At 52.7% G+C, this 21,756-nt stretch overlaps 6 protein-coding genes across 6 annotated transcripts; 4 read left to right on the top strand and 2 right to left on the bottom strand.

The window, feature by feature from the left end:
* Positions 1–160: 160 nt before the first annotated feature.
* N7532_010197 (uncharacterized protein) lies at positions 161–1,479 on the top strand (the record flags this gene model as incomplete). Its single annotated transcript, XM_056622688.1, has 2 exons — positions 161–438; positions 495–1,479. The coding sequence occupies 2 exons, from the start codon at positions 161–163 to the stop codon at positions 1,477–1,479; spliced, it is 1,263 nt and encodes a 420-aa protein (XP_056470104.1).
* Positions 1,480–2,211: 732 nt separating this feature from the next.
* On the top strand, positions 2,212–4,133 carry N7532_010196 (CBS domain-containing protein; the record flags this gene model as incomplete). The annotated part of the gene is made up of 5 exons (XM_056622687.1): positions 2,212–2,631; positions 2,698–3,170; positions 3,223–3,340; positions 3,409–3,587; positions 3,641–4,133. The coding sequence occupies 5 exons, from the start codon at positions 2,212–2,214 to the stop codon at positions 4,131–4,133; spliced, it is 1,683 nt and encodes a 560-aa protein (XP_056470103.1).
* Positions 4,134–8,942: 4,809 nt separating this feature from the next.
* N7532_010195 (uncharacterized protein) lies at positions 8,943–10,373 on the bottom strand (the record flags this gene model as incomplete). The annotated part of the gene is made up of 2 exons (XM_056622686.1): positions 8,943–10,245; positions 10,306–10,373. The coding sequence occupies 2 exons, from the start codon at positions 10,371–10,373 to the stop codon at positions 8,943–8,945; spliced, it is 1,371 nt and encodes a 456-aa protein (XP_056470102.1).
* Positions 10,374–13,265: 2,892 nt separating this feature from the next.
* Positions 13,266–15,651, bottom strand: N7532_010194 (VHS domain protein; the record flags this gene model as incomplete). Its single annotated transcript, XM_056622685.1, has 7 exons — positions 13,266–13,466; positions 13,513–14,535; positions 14,573–14,869; positions 14,928–15,221; positions 15,281–15,356; positions 15,428–15,515; positions 15,585–15,651. The coding sequence occupies 7 exons, from the start codon at positions 15,649–15,651 to the stop codon at positions 13,266–13,268; spliced, it is 2,046 nt and encodes a 681-aa protein (XP_056470101.1).
* A 137-nt stretch (positions 15,652–15,788) lies between these two features.
* N7532_010193 (ribosome biogenesis TSR3 family protein) lies at positions 15,789–17,190 on the top strand (the record flags this gene model as incomplete). The annotated part of the gene is made up of 3 exons (XM_056622684.1): positions 15,789–16,174; positions 16,249–16,385; positions 16,448–17,190. 3 exons carry the CDS (start codon positions 15,789–15,791, stop codon positions 17,188–17,190), a joined length of 1,266 nt encoding a protein of 421 aa, XP_056470100.1.
* Positions 17,191–19,393: 2,203 nt separating this feature from the next.
* On the top strand, positions 19,394–20,417 carry N7532_010192 (intradiol ring-cleavage dioxygenase; the record flags this gene model as incomplete). Its single annotated transcript, XM_056622683.1, has 2 exons — positions 19,394–20,018; positions 20,077–20,417. 2 exons carry the CDS (start codon positions 19,394–19,396, stop codon positions 20,415–20,417), a joined length of 966 nt encoding a protein of 321 aa, XP_056470099.1.
* Positions 20,418–21,756: the final 1,339 nt, after the last annotated feature.

Below are 21,756 nucleotides of genomic sequence, written 5' to 3'. Positions count from 1 at the left end.
GCTTGCACCTTTTTAATCGGTATCTAGCCGTATTTCATTCTCAGCCCCTTCGGCACACTCTGTGTCGCGGATCTTTTTGAATACAGCAATTTGTCGAGTTCCTTCCTGAGTCGTGTCTCCCCGTTCATGCTGGGTTTCGTAGTAGGCCGACCGTTTCAACATGGGAACTCCCTCGAGCGAGGGACGCATTATCAAAGGCCTCCTCTTTACTTCCAGAGAGCCTTCGTCAACTTTCAACCGAGGCCCTCACTGGTATCATGAGAGTCCTTGGCTTCCCTTGGGTCACGACGCTTTGAGCAACAATGCATTGGGATCTCGCTCCCTGAAGCAGACCGCACTTCTCAAAACACTGCACGACCAGTCCCTTCTTGACCCGGCCTCATTCAAGAACGTCCCCTGGTTGCTCGCAAAGGAGATCTGGGATTTCCTCGGCGAATGGTAAGAGTTCCTCCAGCCCTAATACATTCATGAACATGGTCCAACCAGATATTTAGCAACAAACAAACATTGCACATGTGGAAGATCCTGGCAACCATCTACCCTACCGACTTCCGCAAAGGATGCCAGTTTTACAAGCTCTACACCCTCCGCCCCGTTCAGCCACTAAAGGGCTACATCGAGACTATGAATGATAGGCGTTGTAACTGGCATGCTTTTCTCTCCTTGGAGACGGCTTATGCTACCGTCGAAGACTTGGTCAGAATTGGAGGCATGGCAAACCTTGCGGCCCTGGAGATTGAACGAGGCCAGTGGAGACCATGCCCGGTCCTGCCCCTCAGTCATCCAAATGATCCAGAAACCACATTGGAGGACGGCATTGTTCGAAGCTGGCTTGAGATGGCTAGAGCGCAAGGATCGCTCCAGCACCTCCGTGTGCTGAGAATCAGCCAGCAGAATAGTCTCACACTGTCCAGCCTCGATATGCTGGCGGGGTTACCTGGTCTTGCTCTCATCCTTGTCCACAAGTGCCGACACTTCACTGAAGCATGGACTCAGGGAGAAGAAGATCAGGGACAAGCTGTCTTTGCGGCTCACGGCTGGCACGCCCAGAGTCTCAGTAAAGTCCTCGAAAGGAGAGGACTTGATGAGTTCACCGGCCCGATGCACTTTGAGCAGCTCGGCAACGCCTATACCGATTCCTTGCGAACTGGAAAGCGCGAGGACGGCACCGAAAGACTTCCCCCGGGATTGGCAGGGAATGCCCCCAAGATGGACTTCTGCCTACACCAAGGCCATCGCACCGACGTCTCCTCGATTGAAAAGCGCATGCCATTTGCGAGCGGGGACGTTTTGCACCTGACTCCAGTGCTGCCTGGCTCCGCCAGCAAGCGACCTGTCACGTTGTCGGCCACTCAAGCGCCATCCCGCTCTGAGAAAAAGCGGCCTTCTTCCTCGCCGGCCAAGGAGAGCAAGGACAAGAGAATCATGAAGAGCAAGCCTCTCCGCAACTTGGAGGACTTGCTAAGTGAGTTCTCCTGAGCAGCACAGTGATCTCTGAGAAGACACCTTATCTTCTCACTTCGGAGATCTTCTGCAGACACCAAATGGATACGTTTGTGATTTCCTTTCGCGTGCCTTACGGACAGACTGGGCCGGGCGAAGCTATTTGTATTTTTATGCCCATTAATAGCCCGGTGCCAGATCCCATGGCCGCATAGTGCCTAGTGCCTGTTTGTAAGTTTAGTTATGAGGATGGCTGCCAGTGGCCAGCAATATGAGTCCACTTGGATTTTCATTCAGATCTGCCAGTAGGCTCACTCCGGGTGTCGACATTGGTGTCGAACATATAGTACTACATACTAGATATGACTGCCGCGGCGAAAATACAATTCCACGCGAAACCAATGAGCTAGGGTAATTGAAAGTTTGTGGATGGCTCATACCTTCGCATGCTTCAATACTTGCCACGGTGTTTGATGGGATGCGTGCACGATGCTGCAGATGCGAGCTGCAGTGTAGATCTGCATCCAAACAAACGTAGCCCGATGAGGAAGGACCCACAGTACATAAGGATACTTTTATTTTGCGGCTGTTCACCGCTCCTGTGAAGTACCAATCTGTACCTCGCCTCCGACGAGATGACATAAGCATATGATGTCAGGTAACGCGGGCGTGCTGATTGGCGGCCGTCCAAACCCCCGCGTCCATCACCTGATGCTCCTTTGACTCTCTCCAACTGCCCCCTCCATTTCGCTGTGTGGCTTCCTCGAGATGCTTCCTGACATGGCCGATCAACAGCTTCCTCGGGAGGGCTCCGATACCTCTCTGAACGCACTCGCGAACCCTAACAACGGCTCCAACATCGCCTCGCCGCGATCCAGTACTGAATCGCGCTCCTCGTCCCGCAATCACAACCAGCTCCGCGTGTCACATATGCCTCCTGGCAATCATCAACACCGCCAGAGCTTTAGCGAGTCTCTGCGTGGTCCTCCCGGCTCGCCGCGGTCTCGGCGACAGCCCTCCTTGACTCAGTCCGCTCTCCAGAGCTTGATCGATAACCCGCCACCGCCGAAGAATGTTGACCCGGCATTTATTGGTCGCGATTGGCAGCAAATTTCCATTGGGGAGCTTGTCAGTCCGGAGGACCTGCGCTTTGTTGAGATGGACACGGGGATCGAGGAGGCTACTAATGTGAGTCATTACGGAGAGGTCCAAAATGCTTGTGGCGAAATTGAAAGCTGACACGAGTTTCTCTAGACGCTGATCGACTCGGGTGCGCCGGTGTTGCTAATCCGCGAATCCCCCGAGAAGACTTCTGCTGTGGCTACATTTGACTACTCGGATTTGAATACTTACTTGCTTCTGGCGGCTGGCTTGGCTCAGCCGCATGAGGAGAACCGAGCATCGTACGAGGAGCTTGCCAAGAAGGCCCACGAGGGGAAGAAGATTCCTCTTAAAGATGTCAAGGGCCTTGGAATGGAGAAAGAGCCATTGGTTACCCTGCCCGCTTCAGCGAACGTTCTCACTGCCGTGGAGACCTTTGGCGGCGGAATTCACCGAGTCGTGGTTGTTAAAGAGTCCAATGACCTGGAGGTTGTTGGCATATTCAGTCAATTCAGACTGGTGAAATTCCTTTGGGAAAATGGATGCAGTTTCCCGGCAATTGAGCAGCTTTACCCGCAGGCCTTGGCTCAATTGCGCATTGGCTCGCAGAATGTGGTCTCAATCAAGTGAGTGCTTACTGCGAAATTTGGTGCAAGTATATACTAACAACTCTTATAGTGGTGACAAGCCTCTCAGAGAAGCTCTCCAATTGATGAATTCTGAAGGAATTTCCTCTCTGGTTGTGGTGGATAATCACTTTAATGTGCTTGGCAACATATCTACGACGGATGTCAAGGTATGTACACGAAAACAAGCACACAGGGAAACCGAGTAAGGAATATGATAGCTGACAAGTATATCTAGCTCTTGACTCGAACCTCGTCGTTGCCTCTTCTTAAAAACACCTGCACACACTTCATCTCAGTCATCTTGTCTACCCGAGGCTTGATCGAGGGCAAAGACTCATTCCCGGTCTTCCATGTCAATCCGACATCCACACTCGCCCATACGGTCGCAAAGATTGTTGCAACTCGATCCCACCGGTATGTCCGTCTGTTTCTGTCTGCACATGGTAGAAGTTAACACTAGTTAATAGGCTCTGGGTAACCGACCCCTCATCGCCGTCCTCGTCTGGACCTCCAACGCCCTCCCACTCCTCCGCACATATCCCTCTGGCCATACCATCGGGCCCAGCTCCTACCGGCTCAAATGCCGCCGCGTCCCCTCCAGCATCTCCTCTTCCCCCGCCAACAATCTCTGCACAGCCTACTCCAAGCCATGCGACGCCGCATCTTCCAACACCACCCCATCCATACACTAACTCCGGATCATTCCCTGGCCCTGCAAGCGGAATCACACCACCCCTTGCACCTTCTATCCCAGCATCTGCGCTACCAGGGGCCTCGCTTTCAGGACGTCTGGTCGGCGTTGTTAGTCTGACTGACATCCTGAACCTGCATGCCCGCGCGAGTGGCCTTAACCCGGCCGATCCGGCCGAGTCCCGGCGCCGGCGACGGAGTAGCTCTTCCAGCATGAGCATTCGTCGCAGCGGCGACGTCGGTCGGGAGCTGTTCAGCCGTGGTATCTAGGGGTCGAAAGCATAGGTAGGAGAGCGAGTATCTGCAATGCAATTGATATGTCGAAATTTTTGAAAGTCACTGGCGTGTTGTGTTGATATTGGTCGACCTACTGTTTCTATCTATTATCGTTTCGTGCACATACAGTGCAACATTTTTTCCATATCGATTATGCTTTATCTCGGAGTTTTCCAGGAACTTGAACAATGGAGGCATTATTTTATTCTTTTTCACTTCACATTTCTTTGAAAACCATCGGCATCGTTCTTACCCTGTCAACGCGGATACTATTTTTGCCGTTCAGTCTTTCCCAAGCCTCGTGCGTAGCCGGACCCATGTGCACATGTAATGGCAACCCAGAGCATATCATCAATGGCCAAACCACAACCCCATCCTTGCACATACCACCCGGAGTTCCACTGAGAGCATTCTCAATACCGTGCGGCTCGAAGTCTCCCACTCGGAGACCCCGACCGGATATGATCTCAGCCTAGCCAATGGAGAAGCAGACACCTCAATTCGCAAGAGTGGATTCTTATGCGTTCATGCGAGAACGGGTACCATCGGTCTGACAGACGCCATGACAAAAGTACAGGTGGCCCTACAGATTCTTCTCAATTTTGTGACATCTCAATGGACGAGGGAGTATTCGGGGTGGACCCGAATAGACTCAGAATATCGCTCGGACTCAACAGCTTTTGGAGATAAACGACTGGCGCGACGCACATGGCACAGGCTCACACGTCTAGATCAGCCCTTTTCGCCAGTATCGCACGATCATAACCCCTCACTGGAACCTGTGTGGCCCAAATCTAGATTTCGATCCACGAGGTCCAGCACGAGGACACGCACGCTAACTCTCCCGGGGTCGTCATTCTAAAGCAGTACACGGATTGGTCCCTGCACATGCAATCCCTAAAGAGTCTTAGCGGTCGGAGCCGCCCCCAACGCCCCCATGACTCGCGCCGTCGATCATCACGGTCATCTGCCCTTGTTCTCTTATTCCCCGAGCCACTGATATGCGCGGAGAGGGCGTGCTGGACCCCAGAGTTTCTGCAGTGGGTCCCGGGGCTCTGGATTCTCTGCAGGGGCACGCTGAGTGGCGGAAGGGCTGGGGAGAATCATTCCCGTATGAGGTGTTAATTGTTGGCTTTTTTCTCTGCGGCTTTTCATCGTTCTGGATGGAAGGCGTCGCCGGATACGGAGTCATTTCGTATTGATTATCGCCTACCCCCAAGGTAAGTGGCTGTGTTTATCGATCTTGATCAGAATCTCCTTACAGAGTGAGTTGATACAGATCAGGGTAGAACATGAGTTTGACGCATGGAGCAGGTTTTCAGGCTCAAACATGAAGATGATTTTCTATTTAGGTTGAAATGATATCGTCCCGATTTGACACTGCCGATCGAGAGATCCCATTCGCAGATCTTGAACGAACGTCCTTGAACGAGTATCAGCCAACCCCACCTTCAAATCGCTGATCACAAGTTTCTGGTGCCAATATGCCCAGACCGCCTGCTTGATAGGGTAAAAGGGGACGATTTGGCGCAAGTGGGTGAGGAACCACTAGCAGGAAAGTCGCGCCTGCCACCACCAACTACCTGAAGACGATCTGGGGAAAAAGTGAACCGGGTGCCCGGACGATCCTTGGCACAGACCAGGATTGCACAAGCCACCACCGGACCAGCCGGACTAGCCCGGTCTTCTCGTTACTTTTGCCGAGTGGATCAGGCGAAGGGAGATTGTTTCTCCTGAGCTGGGTACTGGTGATTGGCCAATTTTTTTCTGCAGGGGTTAAAGTCTCGATTTAGCTTTCTCCTCGTGAATAGGTCGCGGCTAAAAGCTATCTCAACCTTACTACTAGCTATCTTAGCCTAATAAAGACAGCGGAAAGAGGTGCCCGAAATACGGAACGTTTAAACGGGCACGCAATTTCCACAAGTCGTGAGAACACTTTACTAACAGATGGCTTTGGCTAACCTTGGCCGATGATGGACCGGACGAGGAAAAACAAGCGAAATAAAGTCGCGGATAGCTGCATGTTGCGTGGCTACGGCACGAGGATTCAATTCGATCAGTCTAGCCCTGGGAACGCAGTCGCTTATCATGCAACCGAGTCTGAGGCCGAGGCCAAGCCTGAACCCGTTAAGGTTCTCGTCAGCAGCCAACACAGAACATGAACCATAGGACCCTACTACAGTACAGTCGGAGACATCAGATCACAATCACACCGAGGGACCCCGAGCGCACATCTCAGGCCCTGATTTCCCCGGTCCAACAATCCCAGCCCTACAAATCACCTCCCTTCTCCGGTAGTACAGTCGCACTGAAGAGGCAACTGGGTCTTTGCAACAAAAGTAGCACTACCCAGTAGTAAACTGGATCAGCCCACCCCAGCCCACCCCAGCCCACCCCACCCCTATCTGACGGGCCCATCAGCAACTCCGACGCCAACTACCAAACCAATCGCCCCTCCGGATGCGTGCACGGGGTTCCGATCGCATCAATTCCACTTGGCCAGCCAGGGGCCTTTCTGGGACAGGCCTACGCTTCCACGGCACGATACGTCTGCAAGGCCCACTTGGCCCAGATCGACTGAGCTGGTTGCTGCTCACTTGTAACGGTTGAGCCAGTCGTGGCGTTGCCGGTTCCAAGGACGGGTAGATGCATTAGTCCCGATGCGGGGTGGTCTGTGCGGGAGCTGTAACCTTAACCCCGCAATTTTTGATGGGATGAGGACAAGTCCGTAGAGGACGGAGGAGGTACCTTCAAAAAAAATTTTGAATTTTGGAGGGAAATAAAAAAGGCGTTCGAAAGTATTCACCTTTAGTAGTAAGTAAGAGCTTCGATCGCTAGGATTAAAAAAAAACCCCCGGAAGGCTAGGTCATTTTTGTACCTCTTAATGACAGCAAAACCCTGTCTGACAAATTGATCGCCGACCCAACAGCCCGGGCCAAACGCCTCATCCAGCTCGAACCCGAGCAAAATGTAAGGTACTCGCCTAGCCGCATCGACACCTCAGCAGGTGACCACAAACCTAGTAACTCGCCAATCCTTTTTGCCGAAACACTCCACCCCAGTGGCAGTGGCAGCTATCGTTATCCTGGGTAGGCAAGTTGATCCCGTGCCGCGTATACGAGCTGGCCCAAGCACGACAATCGAGAAGGGTATTCGCCAGTTCTTGAAATCAATCACAGCCTTGTCTAGCTTTCCTTGTTCTTGTTAAGGCCCAACCCAGCACACGCACTTCCCCTTGGGGAAGAAATCCCGACCACTAGCACCGGCTTCTCTATAACGGTATACCACTGACAGCAGCAAATCTGAAGTAAGTTAATAGTAAGTTAATAACAGTAGTGATCGAAACTTAGAAGCAAACCCCCCCCATTGGCGAACCGAGCCAGCCCTAACCACAAGCCCACGGAGCCGACATCGAACAAAAGTACCTGTTCCGCCCTGTCTGTGGCAAGGTGAAATCATCCTCCAGCCCTGTCGAGTTTTGTCTAGACTAGCTTGCATCGACTCGGTCTGCCTTTTTCGACCATAGCCTTTGCTACTACTTTTACTCTGTTAAACGGGATGGAGGTGGGGGGTTCATGCACGGTGATGTCAGGTGGGGAAATGATCGAGTGCGATCCAGTTACGCTAATAGCTAGCGTCAGGAGCTGAGCACCGATCTGCAATGGAGTTGGATCTAGTTGGTTGATGAGGGGTGATTCGCAATGTGTGAATTTATTAGCTGTGGTGTGTCGGGATTAAAGCTGGGCGCCTTATACGCGTAAGTCGTTCTACTCCAGTAAGGATGGAACATAACGGAGTAAACCAGCAGTTTGCTACTATCTAGAGTAGGGTACAAGCGAGCCTTCAGTTCAAGTTTTGCATCGCAGGCAATGGTCCAAACCCAGCAGCTCAGCTGGCACGGCCCGAGTCAGCGGGGTCGACAAAAAAAAAAAATAAAACAGCTCATCTCGCAAACCCAGTCCCAGCTTCAACGTAGCAAGCTCCGAAAGTTCATGGTAGCGCGAAAGTATTCGCCTGCGAGCCTCCATTCGTCGCTTCAGCTGGTGGTCGCTCGTAGTACCTATGGTTGGGCGTGGATCCCCCGCTCACGAGCCAGGTTTGCCTGTTTCTCCCGAAGGTAGTACAAGGGTGTAGGTTAGGGAATGGAGCTGGAGTGGGGAGGCGAAAGCTAGATATACGGTGTATAGGGTTGGGTAGGGTTGGCGTGAGTCACCGGAATGGGAAGGGGTGATTGTTTTCGGTGCAAATGCAACGCATCGCGCTTGTCCCCACTTTGCTGGGTAGGGACTGGAGGTGGACCAGAGGTGTTGAGGGATATTGTCAAGACGTAAGAAAAATTTAAGGGGGTTGAAATTTTTACGTCTAGTAAGAGGAAAGATAGTTGTACGTGTTTTAGTAAATCTTTGAAATGATTCGTAACTCGTGACGGATAATAGCAACGGCGAAATTCATCTACCTGGAACCGACCCTGGGCGAGACGAAGTGCCAGACCACCAAACCGACCACCGTTCTGACCATGCAAAAATCGAGTGGTAGGGTCGTGGAATTCCAAATTGCAAAAATCCAAATCCAATCCCAAATCCAATCCCAAACCAACGCCCAAACCCAGGCCAACCCAACCAAACCGAACCCACCGGGAGAAAGTAAGAAGGTATGGTACAAGAGCAATGTACAGCCAAGAATCAGAATCATATACAGTGAAAGCGGGGGAGTAGCAGCCCCTGGGAATCAAACATCAAGATCAAGGAAAGACTAGTAAGAAAATAAGGTGGGCCAGAGAAAAAAAAGAAAAGAGGCAAGTATCAGCATGACACGGTGCCAAATTCATCGATGGTGACAAATTCGTCGAACCCGAAGGACTCTCGCTCCTGTAGAGATGAGTTCCCACCCAGCCCCAGTGCGAATTGGCTGAACTCATTGTAGTCCGGATCCAATTCTTCGTGGGAAACCATCACACCATCATCCTCCTTGGTCGTCGGTACGGTGGTGTGCACAGCAGCCAGCGCCGTCGGCGACAGGGGAGTGTTGGGGGTCGGGCAGAAGTCCGGGGTGGACTGCGTCTCCGCGGACAGAGACTCGATCTTAGGCGAGCTGGTGCTGGAGGGCGCCATCTGGGCCAGGTGGGTACCCTGGGTGAGGAGGTGGAGGTTGTGGAAGCTGTGTCTGTTGCTTGGCTGCGAGGAGCCGCGCGAGTGGCCGAGTCCAGTGTGGCCGGTGCCGGTGCCGGTGCCGGGGCCGGAAATGGAGGGAACAGAGACGGGTGGCATCCCATTGTGCATGGGTAGCTCTGGGGCGGAAGCCAGGCGATCTCTGAATTGCCGGATGTGGAGGGACGGGTCGGCAGGCATTGTCGCTTGCTGCATCATTTGCTGCTGCCACATATGCACGGCGTGGTTGTCATTAGGGGTTTGGTTGGGGGTTGGGATCTGCTGCTGCATGGTCGCCCATGAGGGTTGGACCTGTTGCCAGGCAGAGGGCATTTGGGCGGGTGGTGCCCCTGCCGATGGCTGCGTGACGTATGCCGGAATCTGCGACGAGGCTGAGGCGGCTGTGGATGCAACCATGTTGGAGTAGGAAGAGGCCGTGCCATCAGAGCCATCCATGCAGGTCATGTAGGACTGGGCGCTGGAGTCGAAATTGGTAGAGGGCGACATCACGTAGCCGTCGCTGGCCGTCATGGGGCTGGCGAGGGAGCCCGATTCCATGCCGTGGGGAAATGGCGAGCGCAGGTTGGACAGGTCCAGGCTCATCTTGCGCGAGGAGCTGCTGCCATCGATGGATCCACGGGGAGCCATACTGGCTCGTCGACTGTGGATGGACGAGGCGGCCGAGCCGGTACCGTTGTTGGCGCGGGCCGCAAAGGCCGCGAGCAGATGGCGGTGGAATTGCTCTTCGATCTGCATGTTCTGGGCCTGTAACATGCGGATGCGCTTCTCTTGATAGCGCTCATCGACTTCTTCGTACATGGCTTCTTTCTCGACGATCTCCTTGGTGATGTGGAAGGCCTTGCCGGTGCGCTTCTTATGCAACATCGAAGCCCGGTTGGCCGACTCCAGACGCGCATCCAGACTGCGGTCTTTGCGCCGCGAGGCGGCGATGAATGCTCTGATCGAGAGTCAGCGTCTTCTGCACATGTATTCAATGAGGGCGAGGGTTAGTAAATACCTCTCTTGGTTCTCCTCCCGCGAGCGGGGGATAGGAGAGATGTCCTGATCGAAATCTGGCGAGCCCATCTCGTGTATATCGGGGTGAGGAAGGAGCACAGATGTATTCTAGGAGACCACCAGTGATAGTTGGGAAGGAGCAGGGAGGGGCAACGTTAAATAGAACGGCGATAAAAAAAAGAGAAAAACTCAAATCAGTGTGGTAGTCCCTCTTCTCCTCCGGGGTTTGCTGCGCAGAGTGGGAGGCAAGCTGTCACGGCGAGAAGCTTGGGCGGGCCCACAGCGATCGCAGGACCAGGTTGCCTGTGTTTGCTGGTCCTGCGATCCCTGGGACCCGCGCGAGGCCGAGAAAACTCGTACAGGGGGTGAGCCATGGATCCAGCCGGGGCACGGCGAGTCCGTTCGAAAGCGCCACTGCCCGTCACAAGTGGCCTCCCTCCTCTTGAAGACCGCAGGGTTGGCACCGGAGACATTTTCCTGGACGCAGAGCGCCCTCCTGCGTGGTCCGCCGTGCTGGCGAGGGGAGTGCTGTTGTGCGGTGGTTGCTGGGCCTAGACCGGCGGTGGGAGGTGGAGAAGTTGCTCCCCCGCGATACGACCGTCCTCAAGCGCCCTTCCTCATGCGGCCACTCCTACTAACAGTACCAGCCTGCCACTGCCATCCTGCGATCTCGAGCGGTCCATCTTCACGTTGCATGCACACACGTGGGGGTAAACAGTTTTCACGGTTCCTGCGTCTGCGTACACTTGGGATCGACAACGATGATCGGCGTGTGAGCTCAGATCTACTCTAGTCCTACTACGACTAGTAAAAGGAGTACCTCATTGCAGTCATGGATACTAGGAGGCTAACATAGTCCACCATACGAACTCACTAGCACGAAAATGGAAACAGAATCGATGCTCGGTCAGACCTCGTCGCTCGGGGGTTTTCTCGGCGTTATTTATTAATCACTAATTACTGACTACACTCCTTATGGTCATAGGTAGGCACCGACCTTGGGACCTAACTCGAACAAGGCATCCAAGTGCGATAAGATCTGACATTTCAAATTGTTGAACTCTGGTCCTATACCATACTCAGGACGACCCAGAGGAGAAGGTGATAACGCTGCCAGGATTGTATGGTCTTGCGCATTTCTCCAGTAATCTGCAGCTTCGCCACTGCGCCTCACGGGCCCAGGCAGGTCTATTATACACAGTACTGCTGGAACTATATCTGAAGAGCTGGCAGGCCCCGGCCGAAACTTCTCCCCGAGTCTCGCCACCCCTCACATGCCTATCAGAGGCTCGGGGAATCGTCTGCAGAACCGAGTGTGCAGACTCCATCGCGGAAGCTGACGCTATACTGAAGAATCGCGAATCTCCCGTCTTGACAGAAATTCTTCAACTCGTCCCCGTTGGCACTGCGCACTGTTAGCACGAGATGAGGCCGGTTTAGACGTTGCACAAACAGTGGAGCGTAGATCGTCTCCACCGCCGATCGATCTGCTGTGTAGACTAAAAAGTACTGCACGGGCGGCCGCAGCAGCAGCAGCACACGCACACGCACAAAGTTCTTGAGCATGAGATCTAGATCTACGCCAGATGGAAATCCGACGGGACGGTTCCCGCAAATCATACTCGAACAGGAAAAAACCTGACCGGCCCGGCGCGAACGTTGGCGGCTGTCGCATGCCTCGGCAATCTAGCCAGTGCCGGCACAGGACAGCACCGCGGGCTGCGTACATGAGTGTCCGCACTGCTCTGGAAAAGCCGGTGATGGCGACGATCATCGTGAAGATGGTTGTAATAATGATCTTGATCATACAACCGCAAGGTTGAACCACGTAGATTCACTCGAATAAACAATCTCTGGGTAAGACCATGACGAACAAGCCCATGATAGCTCGCCCGATCTCCGAGCCCTACAACCCGGAGCGCATCCCTGTCAACCGGACAGGAGGGTCCGGAGGATCTCACCTCGTATGAGGTGGACACATGAGGTAGACGGGCCTGTGATACGCTGCCTCCACACTGGAAGTGGCGATTACGAGGCTCAACCGGCCATAGGCACTGCGGTGGGAGGCTCGTGTTCTTGCCACCGCTGGAGGAATCCCGAGTGCGCCGAAACGGGGGATCGACGTGATGGACAGCTGCGCTTGCTTTTTGGAAGGTGCGTGAGGAGGTTGTTCCTGTCCCCTGGTTTTTGTTGACTGGACCAGAGGAGGCAGGGCGAGGGTCTCCGGTCGATCACACCTCCCCGGTTGTGAGCTTGTGCGGGTGATCTGCGTGATGGGTTTCCGTGTATAGATTGCCTCAATAATGTTACTTGAGTAATGTGGACCACAGCTCTGATACTGGGCAGACAGTGACCAATTTTGTGCGGACGGAGGGAACTTCGTGCGATGTGGTTGTTTAACCTAGGTAGTTGGTTGACCTGCTGGCTTTGGCGGGTAGGAGGTCGAAGAGTTGTTTGACTTTGGCGTGATTTCAGTTGGTCCAGGAGCACTTTATGATGTAGAGGCGCATTACACAAGTATGCCTCAATACGGGACTATCAGCAATACTAGCAGTAGTTACTACTACCTCAAGCACATTGATATATTCGTGTAAGATAGCCCAAACTCTACTCTATTAATCGCCATTACTGCTAGAATCAAAACCAACACTTGATTTGTATCGCAGCAATGCGTAGAATCTTATAAACAGCATGAAGGCAGACGCTAAGTTTCAATCGGCAGAACAGATCGCAAGGGTCTCTTTACCACTATCGTCATAGGAAGGCTCAAACTGTCCCGACCAGGTGGCAACCAGACCGTTGCGCGCCCGCAAAGTCAGCCTCGCAGAGCACCACCCTTCACCCTCTGGGACAACAGCAACGTGCCTGATTAGACCCAAGCAGTCGTGAGCATACCGCTAAAAGACTCAATCAAAGGCATTCATTCCATCACCTTTTCACCTGACTTTTCCGGGGAAAAGTCTAGTTCACACCCAGCGGTGGCACCATCCCCTGCTCCTCCCGAGCCTCGGCGCCAACCTTGTAGCCGACTTTGAACCTAATTTTCACCGAGTTGCCCTTGCCCGCGTCAATGCCGTCGAGCACCATCTCCTGTGACACGCCCTGCTGCTGCTGCGCCGCGATATCTCGGCCTGTTTGCGGCTTAAGGTGGAGCGTATAGGTCTGGTCTCGTCAGTATAGAACAGAAAGAAAAATGAGGAAAACGTACCTTTTCCACGGCGACCTGGAAATGCAGGTCCCCAATTGGCTGACTGGTCGGGTTGGAGAAGACGGCCTTGACAAAGATCTGGCGAGGATATGCGGGCACTCGCTGCACCAAGAAATCAACGCGAAGCTGCGAATTGAGTACCTGCACCTGGTTCTTAGACGGAAGGGCGTTGCTGGGCGGCAGCGAGGAGGCAAAGTTCCATTCGTCGTCGTCGGCCGCAGCCGGCGGTGCCTGTGGAGGTGATGTCGTGCTTCCTGCCAAGTCCAGCAGGGACGAGGAAGCCGGGGTAGACTGGCCTGGCGCCGCCGGTGGCTGGAATGCGCCGCCGGTTGGGCGAGGGCTAGCAGAGACTAGCGCTGCGAATGGGTCGGCGGCCTGCGGTGGTGTTGCGGTTTGTCGCACCTGAGGCGACGGACCTGGGGCCGGAGTAGAAGATTGAGAGTTTGGCCGCGACGAGTTTAAAGATGCGAGGATATCATAGTGAGGTTTGAATGCGGCAGGGGCCTGCTGGGGTGGTGTTGGCGATGCGGCTGGGGGAGAGGGATCGGTCGCCATGGGAGGGAAGCCCACTGCACTGGGTTTTAGTACAGGGCCATTCATAGCAATGCCATTGATGGGATAAGGTGATGACTTACTACCAGGTCCTCCCAATGAAATACCTCCACCCGGCGAAGGGCCTTGTTCACCCAGAGACAAACCGAGCAGGTCATTCTCCAGCGCGCCGCCGCCGGCCTGAGACGACTCGGCAGTATTACCATTCGAGCTGGGCTCAGGATCAAAGTCGATCAGCGAAAGCTCATTGTTCGCATTCTTCGACACGCCAGTCGTGGTTCCCAATGTACCCTTAGGGATCTTCGATGCGGCATCAAGATCACCCTTCTTAACCAATTTATACCGTTCAATAGTGCGGTGTATACTGTCGTTGATCTCCAGCAGCTTGTGAACAGCTTCAGGGTCATCCGACTCTTCTTCGCACATCTTCTGAATCTTGGGGTGTGCACTCTGAAGCGCATTGGCAAGCTCCTGGAGAGTAACAGCCGTGTCAGTCAACAGGACCCACCTCCACAGTTTCAGGATTACCCACCTCAAATACATCACCCTCCGGAGCCCCATCGCCGGCCTGTCGACTCTGCAACATTTCCTCCAAGATCTTGGCCTTTTGCTGCACCTTGGCCACTTCCTCGGCTGCCTTCGCTCGGTAGTCTGTCTTATGTCGGTTGTCATATCCGGCCATCACCTTCATCAAGCGGTTCGCCTCTTGGAGGTCTGCGGGGGTACCTCTTCGAATCAGCTCTTGAAGCTTAGCTGATTGAGCTTCCCGTTCTTCTTCCTCCATCTCCTCGGCCGATCGAAGATTCTGCGCACACCACTAGGTTAGCAGCGATCCCACTAGCACTTCCAAAATAAACACATACGTCACTCGGGTTCAACACCGCCGCATCTTCACGGCGAACCTCCGGGAACGCATATCCCTTATAAAGCAGCAATCGATGCATATCCCGAATAAACCCCAGGTCCTCCTTGTAGCGTGATGTTTGGCAGATCGTCTGGCGCCATTCCTCGATCGACTCCAAGATGCGATGCTGGACCCGCGAGGGTCGCACGGGCGGCCGCTCGGGGAACCTCCGCACCAATTCATTCAGGAACTCTTTCGTACTGATTTGGAGGTGAAATGGGTATCCGCAGTTCTTCACACAGATGTCGAGGAGCTAATTGAGCGATGTTAGTGAACATGCCCGCGCCAGCTGTCATCTATCTCATCACATACCGCCAAAGCCAACAACGCGACATTCTGGTTTCGGTTGTTGATAAGGTGAACGATCTCAACGGCCGATTCTCGAGGGCTAAGAGAACAATAGAGTATTAGCATTGCGCGACGTAGCCAGGTCTCGGTGTCTCCCGCGGGGACACTTACGCATTGCCTTTCTTGGAGTTGATCAGATCCGCGACTTCGAGATTCAGGGCCAGATTGGGTTCGTAGTTTTGCGGGTCGCAGGCATTTCCTATAGAAGCATCCGTCAGCAGCTATTCCTGGCTTGTCTTGGCTGTCAATGATAACGTGGCCAACTCACGGATTGCCCGCTGCAGCGGTGTTAATCCCGGCTCAGCATAGACACCGAAGCGGTCTCTAGCCGCCATGCGTGCGGATGCAGCCTCCAGGATGACGGTGGGGGTGATGAAGCGGTGAAAAGCAGGGGGTATCTCGGAATGAAGAGAAGATCGGGGGGTGGAGGGTTCGATGTGGGAACAGAGACCCCAACCTTGGGAAGTTGTAGATGGAAGACGAGCGGGCGGAGCAGTCTGCACGTGTGGCGCCTGCGCTTGGCCTGGAATTTTCCCCCTCCTTCAACTCGACCACCCCAACCTCGTCGCTTGCCGTTTCTCGCGACGGCCGGACTCCTGCGATCTTACTCACAATGGTCCGCCATAAAAAGGACAACTTCTCTCGAGGAGGCAAGAAACCCTCGAACCCCCGCGCCCGACCGGTGCCCCGCGGTGATGGCGATGGCAGTGCCGCTGGTTCGTCGCGACCGGCCTACAAAGCCGCATGCTGGGATATGGGACATTGCGATCCTAAGCGGTGCTCCGGAAAGCGTTTGATGAAGCTGGGATTGATGCGTGAGCTTCATGTTGGCCAGCGATTTCCTGGCGTGATCGTCTCGTATGTCCACCAGTTCGCCCATTTTCATTTTTAACTATCACGGCCCCCGCTGACTGAAGTCGTTGAACAAACAGACCCAATGCGAAGAAAATCGTCTCTCCTGCGGATCGCGAACTTATGGAACAGTATGGTGCCGCTGTGGTGGAGTGCTCCTGGGTACGAGTCAAGGAAGTGCCTTGGTCGCGAATTGGCGGCAAATGCGAAAGACTGCGTGAGTATTCGCCGCGCCAGACTATGCGACGACCATCGTGCCTGACCTATATTTGCCTTTAGTCCCCTACCTTATCGCTGCGAACACAGTCAACTACGGAAAGCCCTGGCGACTCAACTGCGTCGAGGCGCTTGCGGCCTGTTTCTTTATCTGCGGACACGAAGAGTGGGCACAAGACGTTCTCAAGAACTTCCGATACGGTCAAGCCTTCTTGGATATTAATGCGGAACTCCTCAAGCGCTATGCTGCGTGCAGCACCGAGGAAGACGTGAAGAGGACAGAGGAGGAATGGTTGGCCAAGATCGAGCAGGAGTACGAGGACAGCCGCGCCGAGGACCCCGAAGATATCTGGACGAAAGGAAACACCAATCGCATGCCCGCCGCACCGGGCTCGGATGATGATGACGATGATGAGGACGACAGTGAAGAAGGAAGCGACAAGGAGGGCGAAGACGAAAGCGAAGAAGAAGAGGACAAGGACCCGTTTGCGATCTCCGACGACTCCGAGGACGACGACCAGATGGCCCAGATTCGGCAGAAGATCCTCAACTCCAAGTCCTTCCAAAATCCTTCCACATCGGATAAGCCGCAACCAGAAAAAATCGAACGGCCGCAGCAGCTGTATGTTGATTCGGATGCCGAGTCTGGCTCGGCTGGGAGTGAGGACGAGGACTTTGACAAGATCATCAACGCGACTACGGTGACTGATCGCACTGGCATTAAGGCGATCCAGCGTCGACGCGCTCAGGAGACGGTTACTGCCTCGTTCTCCCGGACAGAAGTCTCTGCGCCGAAGAGGTGGTGATTGCAATGGGGAAAGATCTGAATTCTATTTCAGGATTACAACTTAACAATACCTTCGCAGCCATGACGATTGCGTTCACCAGAATGGAGTTGCCGGTCTAGGGTTGCCTCAAAATCATTACCCTCATCAACAGTCCCACTTCTCGCCGACTCCATTCACAAGATGGCATGGCTGCTCCCTGCTTGACTTCACGGAAGGTCTGAGTCTATTGTCGCGAACTTCCGGATATGTACATAACGTCCAATCTACACAACGATCAACACGAAGAAATATTCATGGTCTATGATTGCGCACCAAGGCGCTATGAAGGGACGTTTGAATGATCGTCTAGACAGGAGATTTCGGACGAGAATAACAGACATGGCCAACAAGCCACTTGGGAGTCCAACTCCCACGAAACAAAACTTTTGTGCAATACTTCATCTCGCCGTAAAATAAATTTTACAGTTCACGCACTCAGAATCCCGTCCAGAATCTCCCTGCGACAGCGTTTTCCTCTCCACCCAACAAACACTCTGATATCTTTGGCACCTGGTACAATCGACGCTCCGATGCCGTGGCCAAGCGTGCGTCAATGAATGCGTGGTTGTATTGCAAATAAGCGGGTTGGGATCGGTATAGCTAGGGAGGGCGACGGGTCGGCGGTATTGTGATTTGTTGATGTAGGGTAGTCTCCCCCGACGACGAGGTTGGATTGGGATTGTCGGGACGATTGTTGAAGGCATTTTGGGATTTACTGTATCAAACAATCGTTTGTGATGGTTGATAGAGCGGATGGAATGTGCGAATCCTCTGGACTACACGTGGAGTGTAGCGGTTTGAATGAGAGGCTGGCGATGCGTTTCGTCGCATTTGTGAAGGAGCTGCCACTGTTGCCATTGGAAGGATAGGGTGGAATAGAAATAGGTGAGATTCGAGCTGAAGGGGCCATCCAATTGCCACGGTACGTCATTAAGGTGGTGGTTCCTTGCGAGCCATACCTAGGTAGATGCAAGGGTGGCAACGGTTTAACGTCCAAGGTCGAGTTGCGGCAAGGCGAGCCACTCAATGTCTCAGTTGCAGGACAATTCCATTTAATAAAGGTACCTCCTATAGGCACGGGCGTTTCAGCTATCCCTGGAGACGATTTTATCTAGTCATTTATGAATTTTGGTAGCTCAGTCGTTCCCACCTTGGCACACCTCTTGAGATACCTGGCTACAAAAAAAAAAAAAATTCAAACATAGTTTCAATTTTTGACGTAAAGTCAAAAGGAAGGGAGTAAAATAGAAAATGATAATGATAATGAAACTGGCAGAGCTCTGGACTTAAATCCGACGCTTAAAATTTTAGCTTTTTTTGGCGGCGGGTATAGGCAAATTGGCCTGCAATGGACATCGACACTTTCGAAAAGGCTCCTTGTTTTACACACACCGAATATCAAAGTACTGAATACTCGAAAGTACAATTCTGGAACTGAACTATCAATTGGCAGATCTCGGAATTTCATCTACGACTTGTTCTAAGGTTAAATCGCTCCCAATGAACACTTGTTCTGCTGCTTCTACCGAGGCCCAAACTACATTATTCCACAGTTACTTTCACACACTTCAGAAGCTACTAATTACTAATACTTTAGCTTTTTGGAAAGCAGCACATCAAGGCAGCGGAATAAAGGACCATGTTTCTCCTCGGAACTACCGCCAGTTTACTTCCGTCAACACCTAGGGCCGACGGGCCGAGCCCGAAGCAACACTTTGAGAACCCCGTGCCTGATCCTTATCCCAACATCTAAGCTCCACCTAGAGAATCATATCACAATCAGACAAATCACAAGAATCATGAAACCAAGCGGTGGTGGGTCCGACGCAGATACCAACGCCCACCCTTGTGTGTAGTGATCGGAACAAGGGCTTGGCACTTGCGTGGCGTCGGATGAAGAGATATCCAAAACGACACTATGGGAAGTGATAGACTAAAATATGTAGGAATTCATGCACTTGCGAGTCTACGGGGACTCGTGAAGGACTGGGAATATCCCCTGGACGCGTGGGAGGGGCCCGATTGAATGACCTGTTCTGTTCTTGGCCTATGGAAAGTGGGTATGAATTGATCAACAGTATAAAATGCAAGCTTTATTCCGAGTCTCATCCCACTTTTGTTTCGCTTCTCATCAGAAATATTATAGACAATTTTTTCCATTTTGTCTGATTATTCTTGTAATATGCATCTCAACCTTCTTTTCCTGGCGAGCGCGGCCATGGCCACCCTGGCCCATCCAGGCCCGCACGAATCCCTCTCCCACTCTACGCTCCAACGCCGAAACATGCAAGGCAAACGCTGTTCCGAACACGTCGCCAGCTTCAACAAGCGCCGTATGGCCAAACGGTCCCTGGCCAAGCGTTGGGAAGGATCCGATCACAACACGACCTACGAGATCCATACCGAAGCTCCCTTCTACGAGACAATCAACAACGACACTTGCGTCCTAGCTCCGGAGGTAACTCGTGGTCCCTACGTGTGGCCCCGGTCCCAGACCTTGCGTCAGGATATGACGGAAGACCAAGTTGGTGTCCCGCTCTGGCTGGATATCGGTGTGATTTCGATGGACACCTGCGAGCCGCTTCCGGATGCACTGATCGATTTCTGGCACTGCAATTCTACGGGGTCTTATTCTTCTTTTACTGGGCTCTCTCCAAATACGCCGTTCGAGGAGCTTCTCACAAATATGAATATCACGGATTATGATCTTGGTGTTACGGATTTGCATACTGGTGATACGACATGGTTGAGGGGGATGTGGCCGACGGATGCGAATGGAATGATGGAGATGAAGACTATCTTCCCTGGTAAATAACTAAGTTTCCACAATCTCAATTGAATATATGTTAATGACACTTTCACCAGGCTTCTATGTCGAGCGTGCAATCCACATTCATGTTCAGGTTTACATCCACTGGACAACCCGCGAAAACGGTACAGTCGTCGCAGGAAACACCGTCAGTACCGGACAACTTTATTTCGACGAGCAACTCGAAGAGAAGATTATGGCTATAGATCCCTACTTCTCCCACACCGAGATCAAACGCACCACCAATGCCAAGGATTCAATCTTCTCCCAGGGATTTGACGGCGGGTATAACCCCGTCATCTCCGTTGTTCCTGCCGACGGCAAGGACGTCAAGAATGGCATGATTAGATATGTCACTATTGGTGTCGACACATCCGATATTGAGACGTTTAATTAACAAGAAATAGATTCTTGTACTGGAGGAAAGGGCTGCGATCCCCCAGTGCAATGCGGGTATAAAAGCTTCTCTAGTTTGTATAGACATAGACTTGTACTCTATAGAATCTAAAAATGGGCGATAGAAATAATTTCTTTGAAACAAACACTGCCTTTTCAGTATACTAATATTGTTGACTCCAAGAATAACGTGTCGACGCTATACCAGAAGCAGGACGGGGTGGCGTGGGTGCTGCAGGGGGCCATTTCGGAATCAGAGCCCCGCTCAGCCGCGCTGGACCCTGGATGCCCACCCGATCGACACTATAACTACCAAACACTGCAAAAAAAAAAAAAAAAAAAAATATGCTGCTTATCCCCCTACAAATGAGCTGCGAGTGTAAGCTGGTCACTCCCTCGTAGCGGAAAACCCAAGCTAACGAATACCAGGGTACTCGCAGTCCTCAGCGCGCTAACATTCCTCCCTCAACTGCATCGCATCTAGAAACAAAAGAGTAGCAAGGGAATCTCAGCAAATTACGTTCTTTGGAACCTCCTCTGCACAACGGAGCGGTTCAAGTCGTTCTTTTTCTCCAACATCTCCGTCTGATGCTTGTCCATGACCCCTGACCTTCGGAGATAAATTGAATCTGATTCAGACCGGCGTTGTCTGGGCATCATTCTTTGCTCTGTGAGTCACATCGGCTTCCAAATCTATTTCTGGTTCATTTGAACTAGAATAAACTAACACCCCCCAGCTTCTGCGCATGTCTCCGCGACATCCCCGTCAACCACTCTTTCAGACTCAGATACACCCTCTACGTAACCCTCTCAATCCTACCGTCATAAGCTACAGTTATCCCTACCCCGAACACCCCTCTGACAACGTCTACATTGTCTTTATCTGCTTCCTCTCCGTCGAAGTGCTAAACCACCTCGTCACGTTGCTGAGCATCTACGCCGTCTTCTCGCAACTGCGCGAAATGCAAACCCTCGAGAAGCCGTCGGAAAGTTCACTGAGTAGATTCGGCCTAGTAGTGCAGTCGATTGTGTTTTCTGTATTCGCATTTACCTGGACTTGGCGTGTGCCGATCGAGAATCAGTGGCGGGCGTCGGGTTTGTGGACGTGGCCATGGCCGTGGGGTACCATTTTGATGATATTATGTATTGGTATGGGCTGGGTGGATTCCCAGCTTTTGATAGTGGGTTTACGCAATGGGACAAATGGTTTTGTTCTTTGCTGCTATCAAAAAAGGAAAGAAGGAGGTGAAGGGGTCAGATAAGGAGAGGGAGCCTTTGCTGGGTGGATCGGAATAGAAGGAGTAGTCAGATGTAAGGTAGGCTAAAATAATGTGTTCAGA

Source organism: Penicillium argentinense, assembly GCF_028826775.1.
Source record: "Penicillium argentinense strain IBT 30761 chromosome Unknown utg000010l_segment0_segment0, whole genome shotgun sequence".
Lineage (NCBI taxonomy): Eukaryota > Fungi > Ascomycota > Eurotiomycetes > Eurotiales > Aspergillaceae > Penicillium > Penicillium argentinense.
The sequence above is the reverse complement of the archived record's forward strand: the minus strand, read 5'-3'. Positions and strand labels throughout refer to the sequence as shown.